General features: G+C 52.0%; 1 protein-coding gene across 1 annotated transcript; it reads right to left on the bottom strand.

Moving 5' to 3' along the window:
• Positions 1–6,625: 6,625 nt before the first annotated feature.
• On the bottom strand, positions 6,626–18,534 carry KRT79 (keratin 79). Its single transcript, XM_007518206.2, has 9 exons — positions 17,948–18,534; positions 15,326–15,546; positions 12,612–12,672; positions 12,431–12,526; positions 9,232–9,396; positions 8,868–8,993; positions 8,096–8,316; positions 7,474–7,508; positions 6,626–7,327 (listed from the first exon to the last, which is right to left on the bottom strand). Exons 1-9 carry the CDS (start codon positions 18,416–18,418, stop codon positions 7,122–7,124), a joined length of 1,602 nt encoding a protein of 533 aa, XP_007518268.2. The 5' UTR covers positions 18,419–18,534; the 3' UTR covers positions 6,626–7,121.
• Positions 18,535–22,692: the final 4,158 nt, after the last annotated feature.

The following is a 22,692-nucleotide window of genomic DNA, read 5'->3' as shown; positions in this document are numbered from 1 at the left end:
CCACTCCAGGCAGTCGGGCTCACAAAGGTGACTCAGAAGCTCAGGGGGTTGCCCTTGAGATGAAGCCCCTGTGGTGAAGCAGGGATCTGAACCCACATCAGTCTGGTCCCAACAGCTCTGAGCTCCACGACAGCCTGTCTGGTGGGAAGCCAGTTTGTCTAACTTGTACAGAGGTCAGTGCTGAGCCAGATCCCTGAACAGCCCCCTCAGAACACACAGTTTGGGTCAAGGACACTCAAGGGCACTGACGTCCCAGGGTCTTGAAATTCCCATCCTGCCTCGGCCTGTGCACAGCTGGGGAGGCAAGCAGGAGCTGCCCAGGTCTCTGGGGCCCGCAGCTGCAGAAGCAGAGGGGGACTGAGTTCTGATTGGCCCACTTCCTGTCCTTAAAGAAGACGGTTGAGGGTGGCCAGGACCAGCAGCCTGAGTAATGGTCAGGGACTATAACCCCCTGGCTATTTTACCTGGGTCCCTGACCGACCCACCCCCACTCCACCTTCCTGGTTACCCCCAGGGGTACAGTGAGGACTTTCAGGAGCCAGACAGCAGGCTTGGTGGTGAAGGTGGAGCTCTACTCATGGCTTATGACAGGCCTCCTGTGACTGGAGAGAAAACAGGAGTGTTTGCTGTGTTTGTGGTCATGTTCACTTGTTACCAGTGCCTGAAGCTGCAAGGTGGGTGCAAAGGATTTTCAGGGGAAGTAATACACAGTGGGCCCTTGAATGACCTGAGTGTTAAGGGCTCTGACCACACAAACACACACACACACACACACACACACATGCACGCACGCACAAACGCACGCACGCACGCACACACGCACACACGCACACACAGTTAAAAATCCCCAGATAACATTGAACTTCCTGAAAACTTTGCTACCTACAGTTGACGAAAAGACTTTCCAATGGCATTACATTGATTAATGCAGACTTTGCATGGCCTATGCATCACATATTGTATTCTGAGGGAAGAGGCTGTTGTTAAGGAAGTCCTACAGAAGAGAAAGAAAACAAAACACATCCAGTACTATGCTCTTGTCAGTATTATTAGTGCGCATCACCTGTTCATAAGATGAATTACCTGCCAATCACCACCTACATTAATATCAATATTGTTTTGGAGAATGAGCAGTGGTACACCTGACTGAGCACCCAAGTTACTATATGCAAGGACCTGGGTTCAAGCCCCAGTTCCCCTTGCAGAGGGCTAAGCTTAATGAGCAGTGAAGCAGTGCAGTAGGTGTCTTTCTTTCTCCCTCCCTACCTCCCCTCTCCTTCTCAAGTTCTCTCTATCTTATCAAATATACAAAAAATAAAAATTAAATTAAACAATAAAAAACAAATTTTTACTGTTTTTATTATCTTTATTTATTTATTGGATAGAGACCATCAGAACTCAAGAGGGAAGAGTGTGATAGAGAGGGAGACAGGTACCTGCAATACTGCGTCACCACTGGCAAAGCTTTCTTCCTGCAGGTGGGGACTGGAGGCTCAAACCTGGGTCCTTGAACATCATAATATATGCACTCAATATGTGCACCACTACCCCAATAAAAATTTTTAAAGAAAACAAAATGTCTGAAGCCCAGGTCCTTAAACAATAGAAGCATAATTTAATATACGTATATATACACATTGTTTTATATGATACTGCAGGCCCATTCTGTTTCCAACATATTCATTCTTTATCCATGTATAAAGTAACCCACAGAGTTCAAACTCATGTTGTGCAAGTGACCAAACTCATATCGTACTTGTAGAGTGCCCAAATCAAGGGATCATGGATGCTTCTTGTGATGGTGACTCTAAACTGAACCACATACTGTCCCTGAGACAAGTAGCAACAGTAAGCTGAGGGGCAGGTCCCAGCACCTTTGGAAAAAGTGACTCCCCTTCAGAGTTGCTGTAATGTGCTCTTCTCACAGCTCTGCTTCTCACTACAGCCCTGCAAAAGGGTTGCTCTGCTCAGGGCAGAACTACAGACACTGAGGCTCAGAAGGGGCAGAGAAGGGAGACCAGTCCTTTCTGTCTGAGTTCAGAGCTTAAGATCCTAACCCCAACTGGGCAGAAATGTCTCAGCTCCTCTGTTTCTGTCACATGACTGGCTTCCCCAATTAGGTAGACTTGTCCTTACAAGTCCCCAATAAGGGATGACACTGTCCAGAGGGGGCAGAATCTTTATCCTCCAATTAACTGAGTCCAAATTAATTTACTTAAAAATCCGATAATAGGCCCACACTGTACAGGAAGGACATTCTAGACCAAGCCATGTCCTGTGTCTTTGCTAGAAAGTCAGAGTTTCCAGAAGTTCCCAGAATCCTCAAACTGTAGCACAAGGAACTAAAGATAAAGAGAAGCACTGTTTTGGGTTGTTTTTTTTTTTTTGGGGGGTGGAGGTGGGGAGGCAGGGAGAGTGATTAACCTTTCCCTTTAATTTTTTCCAACTTCTGTATCACTTTATTTCAAAGTTGTTTAATTTCTGCGATGGTGGTTGTCATGGTGCATTTCCACATGTTCCAAGACAGGTGTCAATATATTTCACTCTCCTCAAACCGCATTCTGCTCCACCACAAAGACATCATCCCTAGCCTCCCCAATGCTCCTCCTGTCCCACTTCTGAGCCCCCAGATCTTCTCCCATAGACCACCGTCCACTGAGGAGTCACCCTACACACACACAGAGAGAGAGAGAGAGAGAGGGAGAGAGAAGTGAAAGATGGCCCTGCCATCTGAACTGTGAAGGTGAAGCCCCCGCCCCCACCCCACCCTGCAGTGCCTCCGTGACCCCCCTCACCTGGCAGCCTCCCTGGATTGTCAGAGAGGGATGAGCTGCTGACAGGGGTGCGGCACAGGCCAGGCAGGCAAGTTTACTTAGGACTTTGAGGTGAGGGAGACAAGCCCTCACATTCAGTCCTGGGATTACAGGGATCCCCGGTTCTTGTCCATTGTCTGCCCCAAACCTGGTGTGTGGTATGAGAAAGCACCCCCACCCTCCCTGCTCAGGACACCCTACCTCAGCTACCCCCCCTAAACCTGAGTCACTCTCTGGGGAGCCAGAGCCAGTTTGGGGATCAATGACTACAGAAAAGGATAAGTCAGCATAGTAAGAAGCAGCCCAAAAGGACACTGAGAGGGTGGGACTCCAGGTATCTGTTCACACAGGGGCACCCCAGCCCCAGCCTTTCCCTGGGGCTTCTCTGGGTCTCCTGCATGGGCTGGGATATCCCTATGTATCTTGGCAACAAAGCCATCTTTGCCATCAAAAACACATGGACGGCTCCATCTAAAAAATGGTGAAGGAAAAGTGTTCTAACTTAGTGTTCTAAAAGTGTTCAGAGGCCAGGACAGGGGTGCAGGCAGAAGGGGCAATGCAGCAGGCCCTGGGGCTCTCAGGCTTCAGAAACTCTGTGTAGGGGCCGGGTGGTGGTGCACCTGGTTCAGCACACATAATATAATGTGCAAGGACCAGGGTTCAAGCCTGAGGTGGGGGGGGGGGACGTCACACATGGTGAATCAGCGCTTGAAGTGCCTATCTCCCCCTTCCCTCTCAATTTCTCTTTGTTCTATCGAATGAATGAATGAATGAATGAATGAATGAATGAATGAATGAATGAATGAATGAAATAAGAACTGGAGAATACAGGCCAGTTTGGAAGAAAGAGATAAAGGAAGAAATGAGAGAGAGACAGAGAGAGAGAGAGAGAGAAGAGAGAGAGAGAGAAACTCCATGTGGAAACTGCAGTAGGAAAGCCCAGGCCACTCCAGCCCTTGTAAGGGATTCCTAAGAGGGCCAGGGAACTTGTTCAGCCCGTGAAAGGACCAGCATGCAGGCCTGAAGCCCCCGAGGCTGCAGCTTCAATCCCCATTTACTTACACCAGAGCTAAACAGTGCTATGGTGAATCTTCCTGGCCTGTGACATCATCTCCAAGTTTTATTCCATACATTATTTTGTTTTTTATGCCCTGAATGTAATTTCAATAAAATGGTTGAGCTAAGACTGAGGAGCTGACAGCACTGGATTTGCAGGCTTGGACTTCCCAGTTCTGTCCCCAGTGTCACATGAGCCAGAGTAGAGCTCTGGATTGTCTCTCTTCCCTATTATTATTGTTTCACTGGTTATTTTATTTTTGCCCTAGAATTTCTTCCCCCTCTCACCCCAGTTTCCTCTCTTATAAAAAGAATGCTTGCACTGAGGTGTCCCGGAACCTCGCATCTCCAGAGCCCCACCTCACTAGTGAAAGAGACAGGCTGGGGGTATGGATCCACCTGCCAATGCCCGGTCCAGCAGAGAAGCAATTACAGAAGCCAGAAGTCCTTCTTTATGTAACCCCAAAAGAATTTTGATCCATACCCCCAGAAAAGAGAAATGTTAGGGGGGAATGACCAGAAGGCTCTGAACTTCAGTTCCATTGGAACTTTTGTGACAAGGAACCTTTGTTTTTGCCCCACCGTGGAGAAGGAAAAGATTCTGGAGAACATCTGAGGAATTCAGACACTATTTTGCCTATCTGAGATGGTATGATGATTTCTATCATATGTGGAATATAGAGAATTGAGCCACCTGAATTTGAAAAGATAAATATGTATATTCCATAACTATGAGCTTGGGAGAACTCTGGAGTCACCACTGGGGAGAGAAAGTGCAAGACTCTGGTGGTGGGAAAAGTGTGGGATTATACCTCTATTATCTTATATTTTTGTAGCTTATCATTAAATCACTAATAAAAGAATTTTGAGAGAAAATAGGAAAGGAGAGGAGAGGAGAGGAGAGGGGAGGGGAGGGGAGGGGAGGGGAGGAGAGGAGAGGAGAGGAGAGGAGAGGAGAGGAGAGGAGAGGAGAGGAGAGGAGAGGAGAGGAGAGGAGGGGAAAGGACCTTTGAACTGGATTGTATCCAGCAAGCCCCTCTCTCCAGCCCCACTGCTACCCTTCTTCTGCACAGTCAGCAGGACCCAGTTGTGAACAACTTGGGTTCTGGACTCAGATTGCCCTGCTTCCATGGTTAACTCTGCTCTGGGCTAGCTGGGCAGCCTGGGACAAGTTATGTGACCACTTTGCCTCTGTTCCTCCCTCTGTAAGGTGGGGGTGACCGCAGGCCTCCTGCTCCAGGCTGCAATGGAGAGTGACTGCGGGTTGACAGCACACTGGCTCCCAGAGACACCGTGCAGACAGTCCTGGAGGACACTGCCAGTGAAAGGTGGTCTACAGACCACCCCCAGCCCCCACCCCATCCTCTCTAAGCTGAGAGCACCTTTCTGAGTGAGACTGTTCCCACACAGGGACACCAGGTCAGGGAGGGGATGCTGACTTTGCTAAGTGCTAGGCCTTTGTGTCCCTAAGCTCTAGCTTAGGGGTTGGCCCAGAGTCCCTTTGCTGGCACCCCCAGAGCCCTGGGGAAGCTCTCACAGGCTTGTAGGAGCTTTCTGAGAACTAAGGTGCCAGGATCCCTGTGCAGGAACACAAAGAAGGGCTCTGGGCTGCCCAGGAGGTAGACAGGCTATTCTGGTAAACAAACTGGGTGGCAGGAAGCTGGGGAGGAGCTGGCTAGTGGGAATTCCTTGGGCAGAGACTGAGGACAGGGTCCAGGCTCAGGGTTAGGTGTGGGACATAAGGGAAGCATGAGATTAAGAGTGGGTGAAGGGAGCTTTCTGGAGGGAGGAAGGGGAGTGAGGGGGCAGCCAGGACACAGCTAAGCTGCCCCACAGCACTGGGACCATTAGCTTCCTCGAACCTCAACTGTCACCCCTGTAAAACAGGGCAGCACATGTCACCCCATGAATTCTGGGCTGCTGGGAGGGCTACATGCAAAGTAATGTTTTTGTGAACCATCAGAGTCCTGTGGAAATGTAGGGGGTGAGGGAGAAGCCGTCAGCATCCAAATGCCAAGCAGCAGCAGCCAGGAGGAAGCAACACTGAGAGCTGCTTTCATGAGGTTCTTCCCGATCCACGGCTTCTCCTCAACACGCTGCCATTTTTTTTTTACCACCAGGGTTATCACTGGGGTTCAATGCCTACACTATGAATTCCCTGCAGCCATATTCTTTCTTTTATCTTTCTTTTATTTGATGAGACAGAGAGAAACTGAGAGGGGGAGGAGAGATAAGAAAGGGAGAACCCTGTATCACTGCTTCACCACTTGTGAAGGTTCATTCCCCTAGACTGGTGGGGCCAGAGGCTTGGATCTGGATCCTTGCATATGGTAATGTGTGCACACCACTGGGTGCATCACTGTGGCCCCTTTCTGTCTTTACAGAGAAGGAAATGGAGGCTCTGAGAGGCTGAGTCACTCACCCAAAGCCACACAGCTAGTGAGTGGTAGTGCTGGGGCTCGTGTGCAAGTATTCCCAGCTCGGCAGCCAGAGGTGACTCCACAGCACCATGGGCTGGAGAACATCAGGGATGAGTGGGGCCACAGGCAGCTGGCCAGCAGCCTTGCGGGGCTCTTGTATCCCCCCAAAGCATCCCCTGTGAGCTGTAAGGGGGCAATCCCGGCCTAGTGTGGGGACAGCACTGAGCTGAAGGGTTTTCGGCGTGGGGTCTGGGCAACCACATCCTTGGCAGAGCTCATCAGGTGACACTTTCATGTCCTTTTGGCTCCCTGAGCAGGACAGACTGGAGGCACAAGTGTAACTTCAGTTGTCATTTTATTGATGTGTTGCTGGCAGAGATAGAAGAGGTGCTGGCAGGCCCAGGTAGGAGGGACAGACCTGGTGTGCATGTGGGGGAGCGGGTGATGAGGGACCACAGGGCCCTTGGGGACCACTCTCATTATCCCTCCCTGCTCCCCCAGCCTGCCCAAAGCTCGGGACAGAAGAGCAAGGGGAAGAGGAGAGTCGAGAGGGCTGGAGAAGCTTGACTTCTTCTCAGTGGTGAAAATGTCACCTCAACATCACCCAAGCACATCTCCCCATCCTTCTGGTCACAGAAGCAAGAGAAAACCCTTTGTAGACTAAAGCCCTTCCCAGAATACACATGACCCTGCTAGCGTGTGATTGGAAAAACCCACGGTCTTCACTACCATGGCTGTTCCCGCTCCTAAGGAGGTGAATGGAGAGGGCTATAGAAGTGGGGTGGGGGGACCCGGGGAGAGGCCTGAAGGGTTCTGGATTGCAAGGCTGGGGCTAATACCGCCGGCTGGATGTCTTGACAGTGGTGGTCTTCCTCAGGATCGAGGTGCCCCCAGAGGTGGGCCCCCCCTTGGCAGTGCCGTAGCCCAGACTGCTGCTGAACCCACCTCTGCTGGCTCCCCCGGCACCACCCAGGGAGACGCCCCCTCCGAAGCTGGCCGAGCCTCCCCCGCATACTGTGGTAGAGTTGCCAGTCACAGCTGCAAGGTAAAGGGTCCAAGTGAGGAGTGTGCTGGGGGCCTCCAGCAAAAGTTGGGCAGTGGGTGACAGGGCCCATGCACCTCCCTCCAGGGGACCAGTGGAGAGAAGTGTAATTCCAGTCAAGGGCAGGGCAGTAAATACTCACAGATGCTGACAGCACTGGGACATTCTCCAGACATCCTGGAGGGGCAGGGGAGGAAGGCAGGGAGGGGAGTCAGGGGTCTCCCCTGCCCAGCAGAACCCTCTCATACTCTCTCTCTCTCCCCTGGTGGTGGGTGGAGAGCCAGGGCCCCAAGACAAGAGCAGGAACTGTGAGGAGTATGTGCCTGGGCTCATGGGGCCTCAAGACCCTTCCAGCAGGTTCTCAAGCTGCTTCAGCCAAGAGAGCAGAGAACTTCGAGACCAGACCAGCCCAGCCCAGACACCAAACCCCCCTGCACACACCACAAAGCACCCTCTCCCAAGTGGAGTTGGAGCTGAGGGATTTCTACCTAAAGTGACTACATCTGGGCCTTCAACACAGGCAACAAGAATGATGCTTCTCCCCAAAACTGCTGTGGCAAGAGGAAGCCCACCACTCCTGGGTCAGCAATGACCACATCAACCAAAGAGGCCATAAACACAGCGCAGAACTCCCCTGAGGGGGTGAGTTAAGAACCCAGTTCCCTGGTTCTTCTCCCTGGCCCTGCGCACCCACTTAGGGATGGGACCTTCCTGCCCAGCAGGGCAGCTGAAAAGTCCTGGAAGTCAGAGCCAGGGCCCCCCACCTGCTCTCCTCGCCCTCCAGCAGGGTCCTGTAGGTGGCGATCTCCATGTCCAGGGCCAGCTTCACGTTCATGAGGGCCTGGTAGTCCCGCAGCAGCCGGGCCAAGTCCTCCTTGGCCTGGTGCAGGGCTGAGTCCAGGTCCCCGAACTTCTTCTGAGCGTCCTTCAGCGCCAGGTCCCCGCGCTGCTCGGCTTCGGCGATGGCAGTCTGCAGCTGCTGGCACTGCCCAGGGAAGAGCAGGGTTAGAGCCACCCCCTCCCAGGTCTTTGCATCCATCTGTCTGTCTGCCTGCCTACAGGGCTGGCATCACTATGCCCCTACCCCTCCAGCCCACCCTGGCCACCTGGGATGCCAGAAAGGTTCAGACTGAAGAATCTGGACTCTTCATGCCACAGCCCAGCCCCCTGCCTCAGAGGCGAGCAGCTAAATAATCAAGGCTCCCCACCAATCAAAGGCTCCCCTCAGATGTGGGAAGGAGACCCTGCTATTTAGCTAAGCTCCTAGCCTTGAATCTGCAGCCTCCTGCTCTGACCTGGAGGTGTGCTCAGCCTCTTTGGAGACCATCCTACCTGCTCTATCACCAAGATGGTGGGTGACCTTGGACAAGTCTCTTGCGCTCTCCGGGCCTCTGTTTCCTCTTCTAGGTGTGGGTCTTGACGGCCCAAGTGTTAGAGCATGTTCCGCCCAAAGAGTCGGCCTTGCTCCTCAAAGGGTCAGTGTGGAGACCCCTCTCCCACCTTCAGCAACAGCCAGGCCCCCACCGAATGGCTCACCTGCTTCTTGGCAGCATCCACCTCCCCCTGCAGCCTCTGAACAGTGCGAGTGAGCTCTGCAATCTCGTTCTTGGTGTCCCGGAGGTTGTCCCCATGCTTCCCGGCTGTCACTTGCAGCTCCTCGTACTGGAGGCCAAAGAAGTGACAGGGAGCTGTCAGGCAGTTCTGAGCCCTGTGAGTCCCCTGGGTGCCCCCTCAGGACTGGAGGCCCTGTGGAGGATGGGTGTGTCTGGTCGCACTCCCCCGGGAGGCCAGGGCCAGCCCCCTCATGGTGGAGAGATCAGCGTGGAGCCCCAGCCCGCATGCCCCAGCTGAGGAGATAAGCATGGAGCCCAGCCCACCCACATGCCCCATCTGACCTCACCTTGGAATGGTACCAGGCCTCAGCCTCGGCCCGGCTCCTCTGGGCAATCTCCTCGTACTGGGCGCGCACTTCAGCGATGATGCCGTCCAGATCCAGGCAGCGGTTGTTGTCCATGGACAGGATGACATTGGTGTCAGACACATGAGTCTGCACCTGGCTCAGCTCCTGTGGGGACAGAAACAGCTACTACCACTGTGCCCCCAACCCCACCTCCACCCTACTCCCTCAGACCACCAGGGAGGCAGATGAGGATAAAAGACAGGGCTCCCTAGTGGTGTGAAGGCTACATCTTCCCCACCGTCCACCCCAAAAGGAGGTTACACGGCCAGGAAAGGCCTCAGTCTCTGCAGCTGTGAGGCCAGGCACCTGTTTTTAGAGGCATTGTTGCTATTTGTGGGTTTATAGACATCTAAGAGATTAAGGCAGAGGAGGAGTGTGGACATACTACACAATTTGTATGCATGTGTATAATTGGGGGAGGGGGGCTGGGGAGAAATAGTGCAGTGGTTATGTAAAGTTTCATGCCTGAAGCACCAAAAGTCCCTTAGTTTAATTCCCAGTTCTACTACAAACCAGAGCTTAGACAAAAAAATAAATAAATATAATAATTATTATATCAATAATAATAATAAGTAGGAGGAGACTCCCCACTGAACAGAGGTGGCCAGTAAATGAGCTGAGAGCTGAGCCTGACCCTGACTCTAACTCTGTTCTCCCTTCAGAGAGTGAACAACCTTCAAAAATCAACCCAAATGCTGCTCCTGGCACTCCCCAGCCATCACAGGAAGGCTCAGCCATGGCTGTCTCTGTGCTTTGCAAACCTGGCACTTGTCCTGACCTGACTCACATGGTAACCCTGCACAAGACTGCCCCCTTCCCCAAACATGGAGACTTTGGCCTTTTGTTGTCATGTGGAGGATATTCAGAAAATACTTGTCAAATGGTCAAGGTATTGCAAAGAAAGACTCCTGGCCACATGCCTTAGGCCACAGGAAACCAGTTCCTACACACCCACAGAGAGGGCAGCGAGAACCCATATCCTGGTCCAAAAGTGAAAGGTTACCGTGATCCTGGTCCAAAAGTGAAAGGTCACTGTGAAAGAAAAAACCAGGGAGTGTGACGGCAAACTCCATCCTGATGGGCAGGTAGAGAGTGGCACAGTCAAAGGTGAGTTAGGGGAGAGGCCAAGCCCGTGGGCAGGGTCTGCCACATAAGCTCCTGCAGAAAAAGCTGAGGGAGGATGCACCAGGCTAATCCTGCAGCTGACCGGGAAAGCCAGTGACTCAGCCACTGTGCTCTCTTGTTCATCTCGACAGCAGTCATCAAACTGGAAAGGGTGTCATGCTCGGAAGGAAATGGAAACCCAAGATAGGTACAAAGAGTATGAGCGACCTTGACCTTGCTGAAGCTCGAGGGGTCCTGGGTCAGACAAGCCTCTCTTGAAGGCCACAGAGACTGCTGAGAAGAGAGACAGCCCTGGGGGCCCTTGAGAATGAGGGGAGATAGAAGAGATTCCAGAGGCACCAATATGGCCAGTACACTGATTTCCAAATGGGGGCATATTTAGACTTCCCCAAGTTCAACTTGATGTTGACCTCTTACAAGCCTCTAGAATGAATTTTAGGGTGTCTTGTGAGGGGCTTGGAGCCAGCAGGAACCAAACTGATTTTATTTTCTCCCATGGTTTTTATCACTGATCCGTTGACGGGCTGTTGATTGTGGCAAGCTTGGAAACCGTTCAGAGCAACGTGGGCCAGGTGATGGCCTGGCTCGCTGGGTTTCACAGTGGCTGAGTCACTCCAGCCACAAATGAGTGATGAGTGGAACGAGGCCAGCCTGGAGGCCTACCACAAAAGGCCCAGTTCTTGGCTCAAGACTCCATTCTTGACCCTGTCTGTTGCAACTCGTTTATCAATGACTCACACTGAAACGCAATGAAAAAACTAAACTAACTGTATCAGGTCTGCAGATAATCCACAGGTTATCACTGAATGTCCCATTATCCTGTAAAGCAAACCCAATATATGAATGGAAGAATCAAATTTCACAGTGGCCACGATTACCAGAACTGGCAGGCTGAGACAACAGGGTTTCCCAAGGAGGCAATAGGGATTAGAGTTTCTTTCAGGTCTAGTTATTTATTCATAAAACAGACAGAACCACTCTCAATAGGCTTTACAAAGTCAGCTGCCCTGACAAAGGGAGTTGAAGGAGAGTGGAAGGGTCAAGGGATTGCATTCTTGTGAAAACACCCAGGGGAGGTGAAAGGAGCATGCATCTGGAGAGGGCTTCCAGAGAGAATGCTAGCCCACCTTAAGCTGCCTAAAAGGAAGTTGGAATCTATAACCTCCCTACATTTCTGGCTTTCTGGACTGGGAATCCTGTTTCCTGCATGTCCTCACAAACCACAGTCATTCTGACAGCTAAAGGATAGTCATTTAAACATAGATTGATATATGTACAATTGGGTAGGTGCCATCCACAGAATCAGTACCCACCAAGGACAGATGGCATGGGGAGAAGGTTGGAGTCTGCTTTCTAATAAAATAGTTCAACAGTGGAAATGCCTGCTGAAAATGTAGCGAGCTCCCTGCCAAGGGAAATATGCGAGCAGAGCCTCCATGAGCCCGCTGTGAGGTGATCTGCAGTAAGGGGTTCTTAGACTGTGGGATCTCGAGGCCCCATCTCCTCTAAGGGTCACAGTACCGTGGTCACTTTGCATCTGGTTCAACCCTCTCACTCAAGTCTACAAGCCCCGCCAAACCCCTGGAGCCCCTCCTGGACTGAAGGAGGGAGATAGATACAGAGAAAGCCCCAGTCTGAGATCTTAGCCGCCCCTGCCCACCCACGCTCCATGACTTGCCCTGTTAGGAGTGAGCAAAGGCAGATTTCCAAATCCAAGAGCCAGGTTCTAAGTGCTGCACTGCCTCTCTCAAATTTGCCATGTGGCCAGAGGCAACCTAGTGGCCCAGTGTCCCTCACTGTGAGTGCACCTGTACTTAGAGCTACTGAGAGGATCCTGCCAAAAGCCAGACCCAGCAGAAGCACCTAACTCATGGAAACCTGCGTTGATTAAAAGTCCTTAGGTTCAAGTTCTAGCTGCTATCAGTAAGTCTCACTGGTGGATTCAGATGAGAGCTCCTTTGGGGGTGGGGGCGGGGGGGCTGTTGATCCCCAGTACTGCCCATTAGTCACTCACCATCTCATACAGGTGATTCAGGAATTCGATCTCCTGGGTCAAGGTGCCCACTCTGCCGTGCAGATCCATTCGGCCCATGTAGGCGCTGTCTACATCCTGGGGGGGGGGGGGGGCAGTGCTTAGCCCCAGGGCACTCGCCTCCTCTGAGTCAGCCCGCCCCCACGCCCTGTACCCTGCTCACCTTCTTGAGCACCACAAATTCATTCTCCGCAGCAGTGCGCTTGTTGATTTCATCCTCGTACCTGTTATATGGGAAGACCAGTCTCAGGTCAGACTCACCACAGTGTTGGACTCACTTAAAGAAGACTTGGCAGTGGGGTCGGGTTAGACAGCATGACGGTTATGCAAAAAAGAAGTCTTTGCCTGAGGCTTCAAAGAAAGTCATGCCTGAGGCTTCAAAGTCCCAGGTTCAAGCCCCCGCACCATCATGGAGCTGAGCAGTTATCTGGTATCTTTCAGTCGGTATCTCCCTCTCAGTAAAATACATAAAATATATTTTTATATTTATTTATTATTATTTATTTTCCCTTTTGTTACCCTTGTTGTTTTTATTGTTGTTATAGTTATTATTGTTGTCATTGTTGTTAGATAGGGCAGAGAGAAATGGAGAGAGGAGGGGAAGACAGAGAGGGGGAGAGAAAGATAGACACCTGCAGACCTGCTTCACCGCCTGTGAAGCGACCCCCCTACAGGTGGAGAGCCGGGGGCTCAAATCAGGATCCTTATGCCGATCCTTGCGCTTTGTGCCACGTGAGCTTAACCCACTGTGCTACCGCCCGACTCCCATAAAATCTATTTTTAAAAAGGAAACCTTGAGAGTGGATTTCTCTGCTCCCTGCCTGCTCTCTCTCTCTTATCAGTGTGTTCTAACAAATCTACCTTGATTTTCTCCCTACTTGGTCTTAGTGAATTCTCACAAGGTACATTTGATCACTAAGTAAAAATTCCCATTTTCTTCAATGACTATAGAATTGTTGCTGTGAAACCAGCATTGGGGGCCAGGCAGTGGCACACCTGGTTACCATGCTCAAAGACCCAGGTTCAAGTCTCCAGTCCCCACCTGTAGGGGGAAGCTTTACAAGCGATGGAGCAAGTCTGCAGGCGTCTCTCTGTCTCTTTCCCTCTCTATCTTCCCCTTCCCTCCCAATTTCTCTCTGTCTCTATACAGTAAATAAATAAATAAAAGCTTTGATGGGCCCCACACTGGTCAAAGCATGCCTTTTGGGAGCAGTTCTGTAGTGTAGCCAACCAGTGAAGAAACTTGGGGGACAGCCTTACTTAACTAGTTCTCTCCACCCACTTTGGAAGACCTGGCCATGGGATTTGTGTCATAATCTGGCCATCAAGAGCAGCCAGCTCTCGGATCAGCCAGCTTCACAGGAGCAGGTGGAGATGAGTCCACAATGTCGACCTCTGCCTTCACTTTCACAGCTGGATGTCTTTTGGAATGACTGTCTTATGGGCTGGGGAGGTAGCATGGTGATTAAGCAAGAAGACTTTCATGCCTAAGGCACCAACATCCCAGGTTCAATTCCCCCACACCACCATAAGCCAGAGCAGATCAGTGCTCTAGAAAAAAAGAGAAGGAGGTCGTGGTCTGGGAGGTGGTGCAACGGATAAAGTATTGGACTCTCAAGCATGAGGTTTTAAATTCAATCCCCAGTATCACATGTACCAGAGGGGTGTATTGTTCTTTCTCTCTCTCCTCCTATCTTTCTAGTAAATAAATAGAAATCTAAAAAAAGAAGAAGAAGGAGGAGGCGAAGGAGGAATAAGGAAGGGAAGGGGAGGGGAAGAAAGGAAGAAGTAGAGGAGAAATGACTGTCTTCTCTCCAACTACTTTTGCTAATACTTCAGGACGTAACAATTAACAATTACCAGTATCAACTTATTAGGAAGTATATAAAATATTACCTTGCAATGATAAATATCATCCAAGGGTATTATGCAAATGCAAGTGCAGCTCTCAATTTGAACCACCTGCATTTTTTATTATCATTTTATTTATTTATTCCCTTTTGTTGCTCTTGTTTTATTGTTGTAGTTATTGTTATTGATGCCATTATTGTTGGATAGAACCGAAAGAAATGGAGAGAGGAGGGGAGACAGAGAGGAGAAGAGAAAGACAGACACCTGCAGACTTGCTTCACCGCCTGTGAAGCCACTCCCTTGCAAATAGGGAGCCGGGGGCTCAAACCAGGTTCCTTACACCAGTCCTTGCACTTCGCGCCACGTGCATTTTTTTTTAATCTCTAACATTCATGAGGTAGTGGGAATTCAAATTTATCTATACCTTTGATGATTCTGAGGAATTACTACCTTGAAAGCATTAGTGTACTTACAGCACTCTGTTTATATTTATTAAATCACTCAGATAGATTCTATCAGTATCCTCAGTGAGGGCAGAAGAGAGAGCTCAGTAGGTAGGATAATGGTACTGGGATCTGTGGTCAGTGTGTCTATATATATATATATATATATATATATATATATATATATATATATTCTCTCTCCCTCTCTTTCCCTCTCTCTCTCTCTCTCTCTGATAAAATCACAGTTTCAGGGTGCCAGCTCCATAAATAAATAAATCTTTAGGAAAATATTTGTGAGTGAAATAACACAGTGGCCAGGATTTGTTTTAAGACAATGAAGGAGTCAGGGAAGTAAGTAGACTGGCAATGAGTTAATAAGTGTTCAATCTGGCTGGTGAGAACAGAAAGGGTCTTTAGATGATTCTCCCTGCCTTCCAATAGCTTGCTCAGTGGTGCCTAGCAGTGCGCAGACAGTTCTGCAGAAGGCACTGGGTCTAGGGACTGAGCAGGCCAGGAGAAGCAGCCCTGGCCCCACCCTGCCCCACCCCATGCTCCCAGGCCAGAGTTCTGTGTCCCTCCTCACTTGCTTTTGAAGTCCTCCACGAGATCCTGGACGTTCCTCAGCTCAGCGTCCAGCCTCCCGCGCTCACCCTGGACACTATCAAGCTGCCGGCGCAGGGTGTTCAAGTAGTTCTCAAAGAGAGGTTCCAGGTTGTTCCTGGTGATGCCAGTGTTCTGGCTCTGCTCCTGCAGCAGGGCCCATTTGGTCTCCAGCACCTTGTTCTGCTGCTCCAGGAAGCGCACCTGAGCCAGAGCAAGACGGGAGGGTTTGTGCCATTCCCTGCCACATGAGAGGCAGGCGTCTGTCTGCCCACCTCCTTTCCAACCAAGATATCTCAGGGGCAGTGCAGGCTTCCTGGGGACATAAGTCCTGAGTTCTCTCTGGGAAAGGACAACCCAACCTGATGATAAGAAAGCTAAATATATGTAAAACTCATAAGTCTCAGCCCAGCTATTTACTAGTTGATGAAATTAATCTAGTCGTTTCTCTCTGAGTTTCATTGTCTTGGGAAAATAGATGAGATCAGTGTCTTTGAGTCCTAATGCTGCATTGAACTCAAATATTAAACATACAGACATATAAAGAAATATGTGGTCTGGGAGTCGGGCTGTAGCGCAGCGGGTTAAGCGCAGGTGGCGCAAAGCACAAGGACCGGCATAAGGATCCCGGTTCGAACCCCAGCTCCCCACCTGCAGGGGAGTCGTTTCACAGGCGGTGAAGCAGGTCTGCAGGTGTCTATCTTTCTCTCCCCTCTCTGTCTTCCCCTCCTCTCTCCATTTCTCTCTGTCCTATCCAACAACGACAACAACAATAATAACTACAACAATAAAACAACAAGGGCAACAAAAGGGAATAAATAAATATAAAAAAAAAAGAAATATGTGGTCTGGGAGGTGCCACAGTGGATAAAGTGTTGGACTCTCAAGCATGAAGTCCTGAGTTCAATTCCCGGCAACACATGTACCAGATGTCTGGCTCTTTCTCTCTCTCCTCCTTATCCCTCTCATTAATTAATAAATAAAATGTATTTTCTAAAAAAGAAATAGATATACCTAACACACACACACACACAGAGAGACAGAGGAAGAAAAGAAGACAATGTGGGGACCAGGTGGTGGTGCACCTGGTTAAGTACTCACATACCGTGCACAAGGACCTGGGTTCAAGCCCCTGGTCCCCACATGCAGGGCGAAAGCTTCATAGTGGTGAAGCAGGACTGAAGATGTCTCTCTATCTCCCTCTTTATCTTCCCCTCCCCTCTCCATTTCTCTCTGTCTCTATCCAATAATAAATAAATAAATAGTGTTTAAAAAGAGAAAGAAAAGAAGAAAATGTAACAAAACATTGATGATCATCTGAGTGAAAGAGTAAGCAGTGGCCTACTGTGTGAATCTTTTAAGTTGTCCTTGAATTTGGCATTTTTTAAGTGTTTTGTTTTGTTTTGTTAAGTGCAAATACAGACTCAGAAGGGGTTCCTGGTTTCTTCCCCCAGCAATGGTTCTGAGACGCTACACACAGACAGCTTCCTAGGCCTCCAGGTCCCAGGCTATGATAACTAAATTCTGAAAGAGGCCCAGGCTGGTCTGGCCTTTGGAACAGTCCCACAGAAGAAGCAAAAGTCACTAGGGGAGAAGTGAGGTGGGTGGGAGGAGAGGTTTGCTTCACCCTCTGCCTCCCAGCCTGGCCAGGTCCCACCTCCACAGCACCCCACAGTCACATGGCCTCGCACCACACAGCAGGTGCACCTTCCCCGAGCATAAGTGAAAACTAAATGTGCCAAGGACCAAGGGGCTCCAGAACCCCTTGCACAAGCCATTTGACCTCTCTAGGCCTCCATTTCATTTTCTCCTTGGAAATAGGCACAATCTTCTGATTCCTCATAGGACACGGTAGCATCATATGAGAAAGGGGACATGGATAAGAACACTTAAGTCACTGAACCAAGGTCATTCTTGAGCAATTTGGTCATTCAGCAGCATTTTTCTCATCATGCCCCATCGCCTGGGGACTCAGGGCAGGGGTGAAGGGTGCCAACAAAATGGACCTAGAAGAGGCACCCATGTTGGCCTGGAGGCAAGGGAAAGGTTCAAGACACTCACACCCCCCACCATGTCACAGGGACCTGGTGCCCACCCTCCGCATTGCCCCCACAAACTGGGCTTCTTGGCTAGTAGAGGACCCTCCTGAGACCACCCCAATAGTGTATAGATCACCTTTGTCTTCAGAGTCCCCAAGGTTGGGAGCACCAGGACCCAAAGGCCTCCTTGGGTGACTTGCTTGAACCAGTCTTCCCCACTGTAAGTGGCAAAGAGGTCACCCCACTAAGAAGAGCCCTGAGCACAAGCCTGCATGTAATTGTGCCCCTCGGTCATATTAGACATGGTCCTAGGACAGGCCACAGTGAGGCGGAGGTGGGCTTGGTCCCCAGGCCTAGCGAGTAGCTTTCACTCACCTGAGCAGCAGCAGCCAAGGTCCAAAGATGTCTCCATCACCCGAGCCCACGCATCCCAGACTCAGGCCAGAAGAGCTGGTTTCACCCTACCCGTGCACGTGGGCCATAGCAGCCTTGCTCCCCCCCACACACACACCACCAGGTCTTGCTTCTGCCCCAGCCCTCTCCCCTCTCCTCCCACCCTGACCCACCTTGTCGATGAAGGAGGCGAACTTGTTGTTGAGGGTCTTGATCTGTTCACGCTCCTGGGTCCGCACTCGCTGTATCTCTGGGTCAATCTCCACGTTGAGGGGTGTCAGCAGGCTCTGGTTGACAGTGACCTCCTGGATGCCACCAGGGGGACAGACCGGCCCGAAAAACTGCCTGCCAGCCCCCAAGCCCGTGAAAGCCCCCGAGCCGAAGCCCATGCCGCCCAGGCTGCGCCCCGCAGAGGACCCCCCAGCCACACTGCAGGAGATGCTCTTGCTGCCCCCCAGGTTGTAAAGGCTTCGGCTGCCAAAGCCGCCCATGCTGGGACCATAGCGGGCCCCCCCGCTGCTGCCCCGGGACACTGTCACGGAGCTATAGCTGGTCCGGGCCCGGGGCCCTCCACCGCCACAAGTGGAGCTGGAACTGAATCCCCCCTTGGTGGAGTAGGTCTGCCGGGACACAGAGGACCGCATGGCTGTCTAGGGAGCAGATACAGGCTGGGCGGGAGGCAAGCAATGGGCCGCTGGGTCACTGACGGGCTTTTTATCTTTGCCAAACTGGGCTGGGGCCTGTGCACCAGACACTCCTGCCCCATAGCCTGGGAGGTGAGGGAGGGGCCCTGAGGGCTGTGGGGAGTCCCCTCTCCCCCAGCAGAAGGGAGGGCCTGCTCTCTGTTATCACCTATGCTCCAGAGTGGGCTGATCCCAGACGTCTGGAACATGATGCCAGCCCCCCCTCACTTGGAACAGGATGACAGGCTCCCACAGCCACCTCCACCACCAGTGGCTCCACCTATCCAGCCAGAGTGGCCGCAGTCAATAGAGCTCTGTTCTGTGGGGTTGGTCCCAGGTCCCTGTCGCAAGCCAAGCCCCAGGGCCCGGAGCAGTGCAGGTGGTGAGGGAGGGGTGTTGAGCAACGAGCTCCAGAGAGGGTGCCCAGGCCTGCTCCAGTCCCACCCTCCAGCCCACAGTCTGGGTGCCTCCTACTAGGTAGAGGGGAAAGTAGGGGGGAAATACAGGTGACACTGTAGGGTGGGGGCAGACTGGCTGCTGTGCAAAGTGGCCACAGAACACAAAGGGAGTCCCTGGCACAACAGAGGGCCTGGGCACTTGAAGAAGAGGTGGAAAGGCCTGGGGTGCTCCCAACCCCCACAGTGCCCTGAGAGAGGCTGAAGCAAGACAAGGGAGGCTGGAGCCATGCCCTGACACCTCAACTCTCTGCACCACTAGCTAGAGGAAAGTGGAGGCCATAACTGTTTTGTCCTGGCAGATCCAGGAAGTATATGCTCAACAGAGACCTCAGGGAGTCCACGGAGCACCCCAACATCCCTGTCTCCTCAAGGTTTTGTTCCTGCTCCAAGCCTCTCCTGCCTTGTGTCAACTCAGCCCACCTTGTTGATGAAGGGGATGACTTGTTAATGAGGGTCTCAAGCCTCTATAACTTTGGGGGGGGGGGCGAGGATGCAGCAAAAGCACCCTGCAGTGTGGCTGGGGTGTGGGGAACCTCTGCAGGACACACCCACAGGGAACTCCAGGGCCCAGTTCAGAAGGGGCCAGGGTGCTCCCCAAGTCACTTCATAGAATCCCCACCAAACACACCCAGCTGGGCCCAAACCCCGCACATGGGATGGCCTCGAGCCCTCAGATGTTAGGACCTGGGAGAATTAAGGTGGTGACCACCGCAGCTCTCAGAAGCAATGTCTATCACACCACTGACACTCACCGTGGCTTCTATCCTCTGGATCCCAAAAGAGGATGGAGCCCTCCAACAGCCCCTGTGCCCTCAGCAAGTCCACCTCGGGGCCCAAGAAGCTGAAAGGCTGCAAGTGGAGTCCTGCTACCTAAAAACATTAAACCCAGATGCAGAAAGGCTGGGCTGAGATACAGAACTAGCCCCTTAATGCCCATGAGGAGATGAAACTAAAACCCCAGGCCCAGAGGGAGATGAGTCCCCCTATAGCCCCACAGCTGTGTGTCTTTGAACAATGCTCAACCTCTCTGTGTTCTTTGCCTCTGCCTGTGCGCAGGGCTGTCATCCCAGGACAGAGCTGTCAAACTGTCACTGACCTTTGTCTGCAGCCCCAGGCTGTGCTCACTTTTTCAGCCACTCTTATCTCTCCCCATGGGGGCGGGGGTGTCATGAGTGGCCCCCGGGGAGGGAGGTGGTGATGTCAGTGGTCTGAGTCAGGCAGGTGGGAGTCTACACATTCCAACCCTCTGGGGACTGACAGTTGGTCTTATTTACTCTGCACTCGGTGCCAGGCTTTGTGCCGGCAGCTGGTGACAGGTGCCCGAGCCCACTCTCACGGCAGCCAGCCTCCTCCCAGACAGGATGGTGCACAGCCCCAGCCAAGGTAGCAGTGTGGGAGCACTGTGCCGTGGGCCCAGATCCCCCACTCTGCTGTCATACAGGACGCCCCAACCCAGACCTTCTTTCTGCAGCTCCTGGAGGAGCAGCCTCTTCCCTGCTACTGCTCAGACCCGGGGCCTCCAACTCAGGAAGCTGTTACCTGCCTGCGTCCTTCTGCACCTACAGGTGCCTGGAGCAAAGATGGCATGTGGCTAGGGTAGGAGGGGTGAGGGGAGACAGCTGGTGTCAACTGAGCCTCCCAACTTGGGTCAGGCTGGGTGCTGAGTAGCAGGAAAGACAGAGGGGGAATCAGAAGAGTCTCCACTGGCTTGGAGATGCCTGCTGCTATGGGTTAGAGCTTCCTAGCAGAACGGCGATTGTTGTTACAGTCACCTTTATTATACACAGACACTGTTCTTGTGATCAACGGCAAGTTGAATCTCCCCGTGCCTCCTTCTAGCCTCAGGCTCATTCCCCAACCTTCTGGAGTCCTGTGGGTTGTTCCCTGGCTATCTGGCCACAGGAAGTTGCCAGCAGGAAAGGAGGGAGTCTCTGTGCAGGGGTGGGGACTGCCTCTCTCCCTAGAGGCAGCTTCTGTCAGAACCCCGCAGCTCTCCAGTCCAGCCACTCTACTCCTCCTCATGCCTCTGTGGCCCCCACAGGGAAGCACCTCATTCTGACATCTCCAGCACTGTCGCCATCTGGCACTGGAAGTCCCACATCCGCAACATACCAGATGTTGTCCCACCCACATCCCCACCACCAGAAGTGGCAATGACCAGTTCCTGTCCTCTCCATCCTGTGTCAATGCCTCAGCTGTGTCCACACCCCTACAGGGAGTCTTCTCATTCACATGCATTTCGTTGGCCTGGCTTGAGGGGGTTTATTTCCTCCTGGAATCTTAACTGACAGGTGCCCACATGATCCTGGGAAGTAGGTTGTATTCCCAGTGTCTTTCCACAGACAAGGAAACTGGACATGGACACATGAAATAACTTGGTCAGAATCACACCACGTGTAAGTGTCAGAGCTGGGATGCAAACCCAGAGTTCTGGCTCTGGGCCATGAACTCATTCACTCACATGTCCCCAGATGGATGGCTGGGAAGCCTCCTTCCTGGGTATTTCTGATGGAGAGACCTGAGGATCTGAGACGAGGGCTGCTCTCCCTCTAAACTGAGGTGGCAGTGCCCTCCTGCAGCCCAGACAATGGCATATAGTGCACAGCATGAAGGCAGAGGAGCAGTGCAGAGTCAGGCAGCTCAGGTGGTGCAAAAGATGCACTGACAGAACCTGGTCTGGACTACCTGCCCCCACGCCCCTGCGTCCCTGCAGAGCTTATGCAGCAGAGGGAGGAGAAGCTGGTGCTGGTCTCATGCTCAGATGCACCAGAGTTGGCCCAGAATCCAGGGGTAAAGGGAAAGGTGTGGATCCAGCTCCTAGCACATGCCCACCCCAGTTCCTAGTCCTTGACTCAAGCTAGGCAGCTGGACTCTATCCCAGATGTCCTGGCCAACAGAGAATCTGGGCTCCATTGCAGAAACAGAGGCCAGTACAGCAATAGACAGCCAGGGAAGGGGTGAGAGGGTCAGGGGGCCCAGCTCAGAGAATTAGGAAAGGCTTCCAGTAAGAACACATGTACAGACTTGGGGAGAAAGGGGAGCAAGGATGGGGGTTGGAGGACAGAGCCTATAATGTGCAGCTAACCAGGGACTGAGCTGAAGGGATTCTGAAGGTCAGGGCCAGCAAGATAGCTCACTTGGACAGAACACTTGCTTTGCCATAAGCCCAGCCCATATTCCAGCCAGGCTCCCACCACACTGAAGAAGTTTCGATACTATGTTGTCATTTTCTCTCTCCCTCTCTATATCTCCTTCCTCTCTCCATTTCTCTAGATTCTATTAAATAAAACAGAAGGAAAAGTTAGCCTGGAATTGTGAAGCTCTGCTGATGTCAGTAGATGGGAGAGGTGAGGTTGTGCAGCCTCTGCTGAGAGCAGGAGGTGGGCTCAGCTCCAAGGGGTCCCTGAGAAGTCTGTGGTGAGTCCACATCACACTGAACAAGGAGTTACACTGGGCAGGATTATACTGGGCAGCCACAGACCTGTTTTCCGGGCTGAGAGACACTGGCCTAGGAACCAGAGTGCTGGAAGGAGCTTCCCCTTCTCTGCCTCCCCTCCACACACCCTCCAAACACATGACTAGGTGGTTGCTGAGTGTCCGTGGTGAATGGTGACCCTGCCTGGGTAGCCTGCCCTGCCTGTGAGAGGAACCAGCCTAGAGCCGAGAAGCCAGGAAGATGCAAAGCAACAGAGCAAAGCATCTGCCTGCCCGAGGCCCGAAGCCAAGGCCTGGTCCCAGCATCACACACACCAACACCAGGTGGTATTCTGGCCTCTC

This window comes from Erinaceus europaeus, chromosome 7 (genome assembly GCF_950295315.1).
Source record: "Erinaceus europaeus chromosome 7, mEriEur2.1, whole genome shotgun sequence".
Classification (NCBI taxonomy): Eukaryota; Metazoa; Chordata; class Mammalia; order Eulipotyphla; family Erinaceidae; genus Erinaceus; species Erinaceus europaeus.
This window is presented reverse-complemented; position numbering and strand designations above follow the sequence as displayed.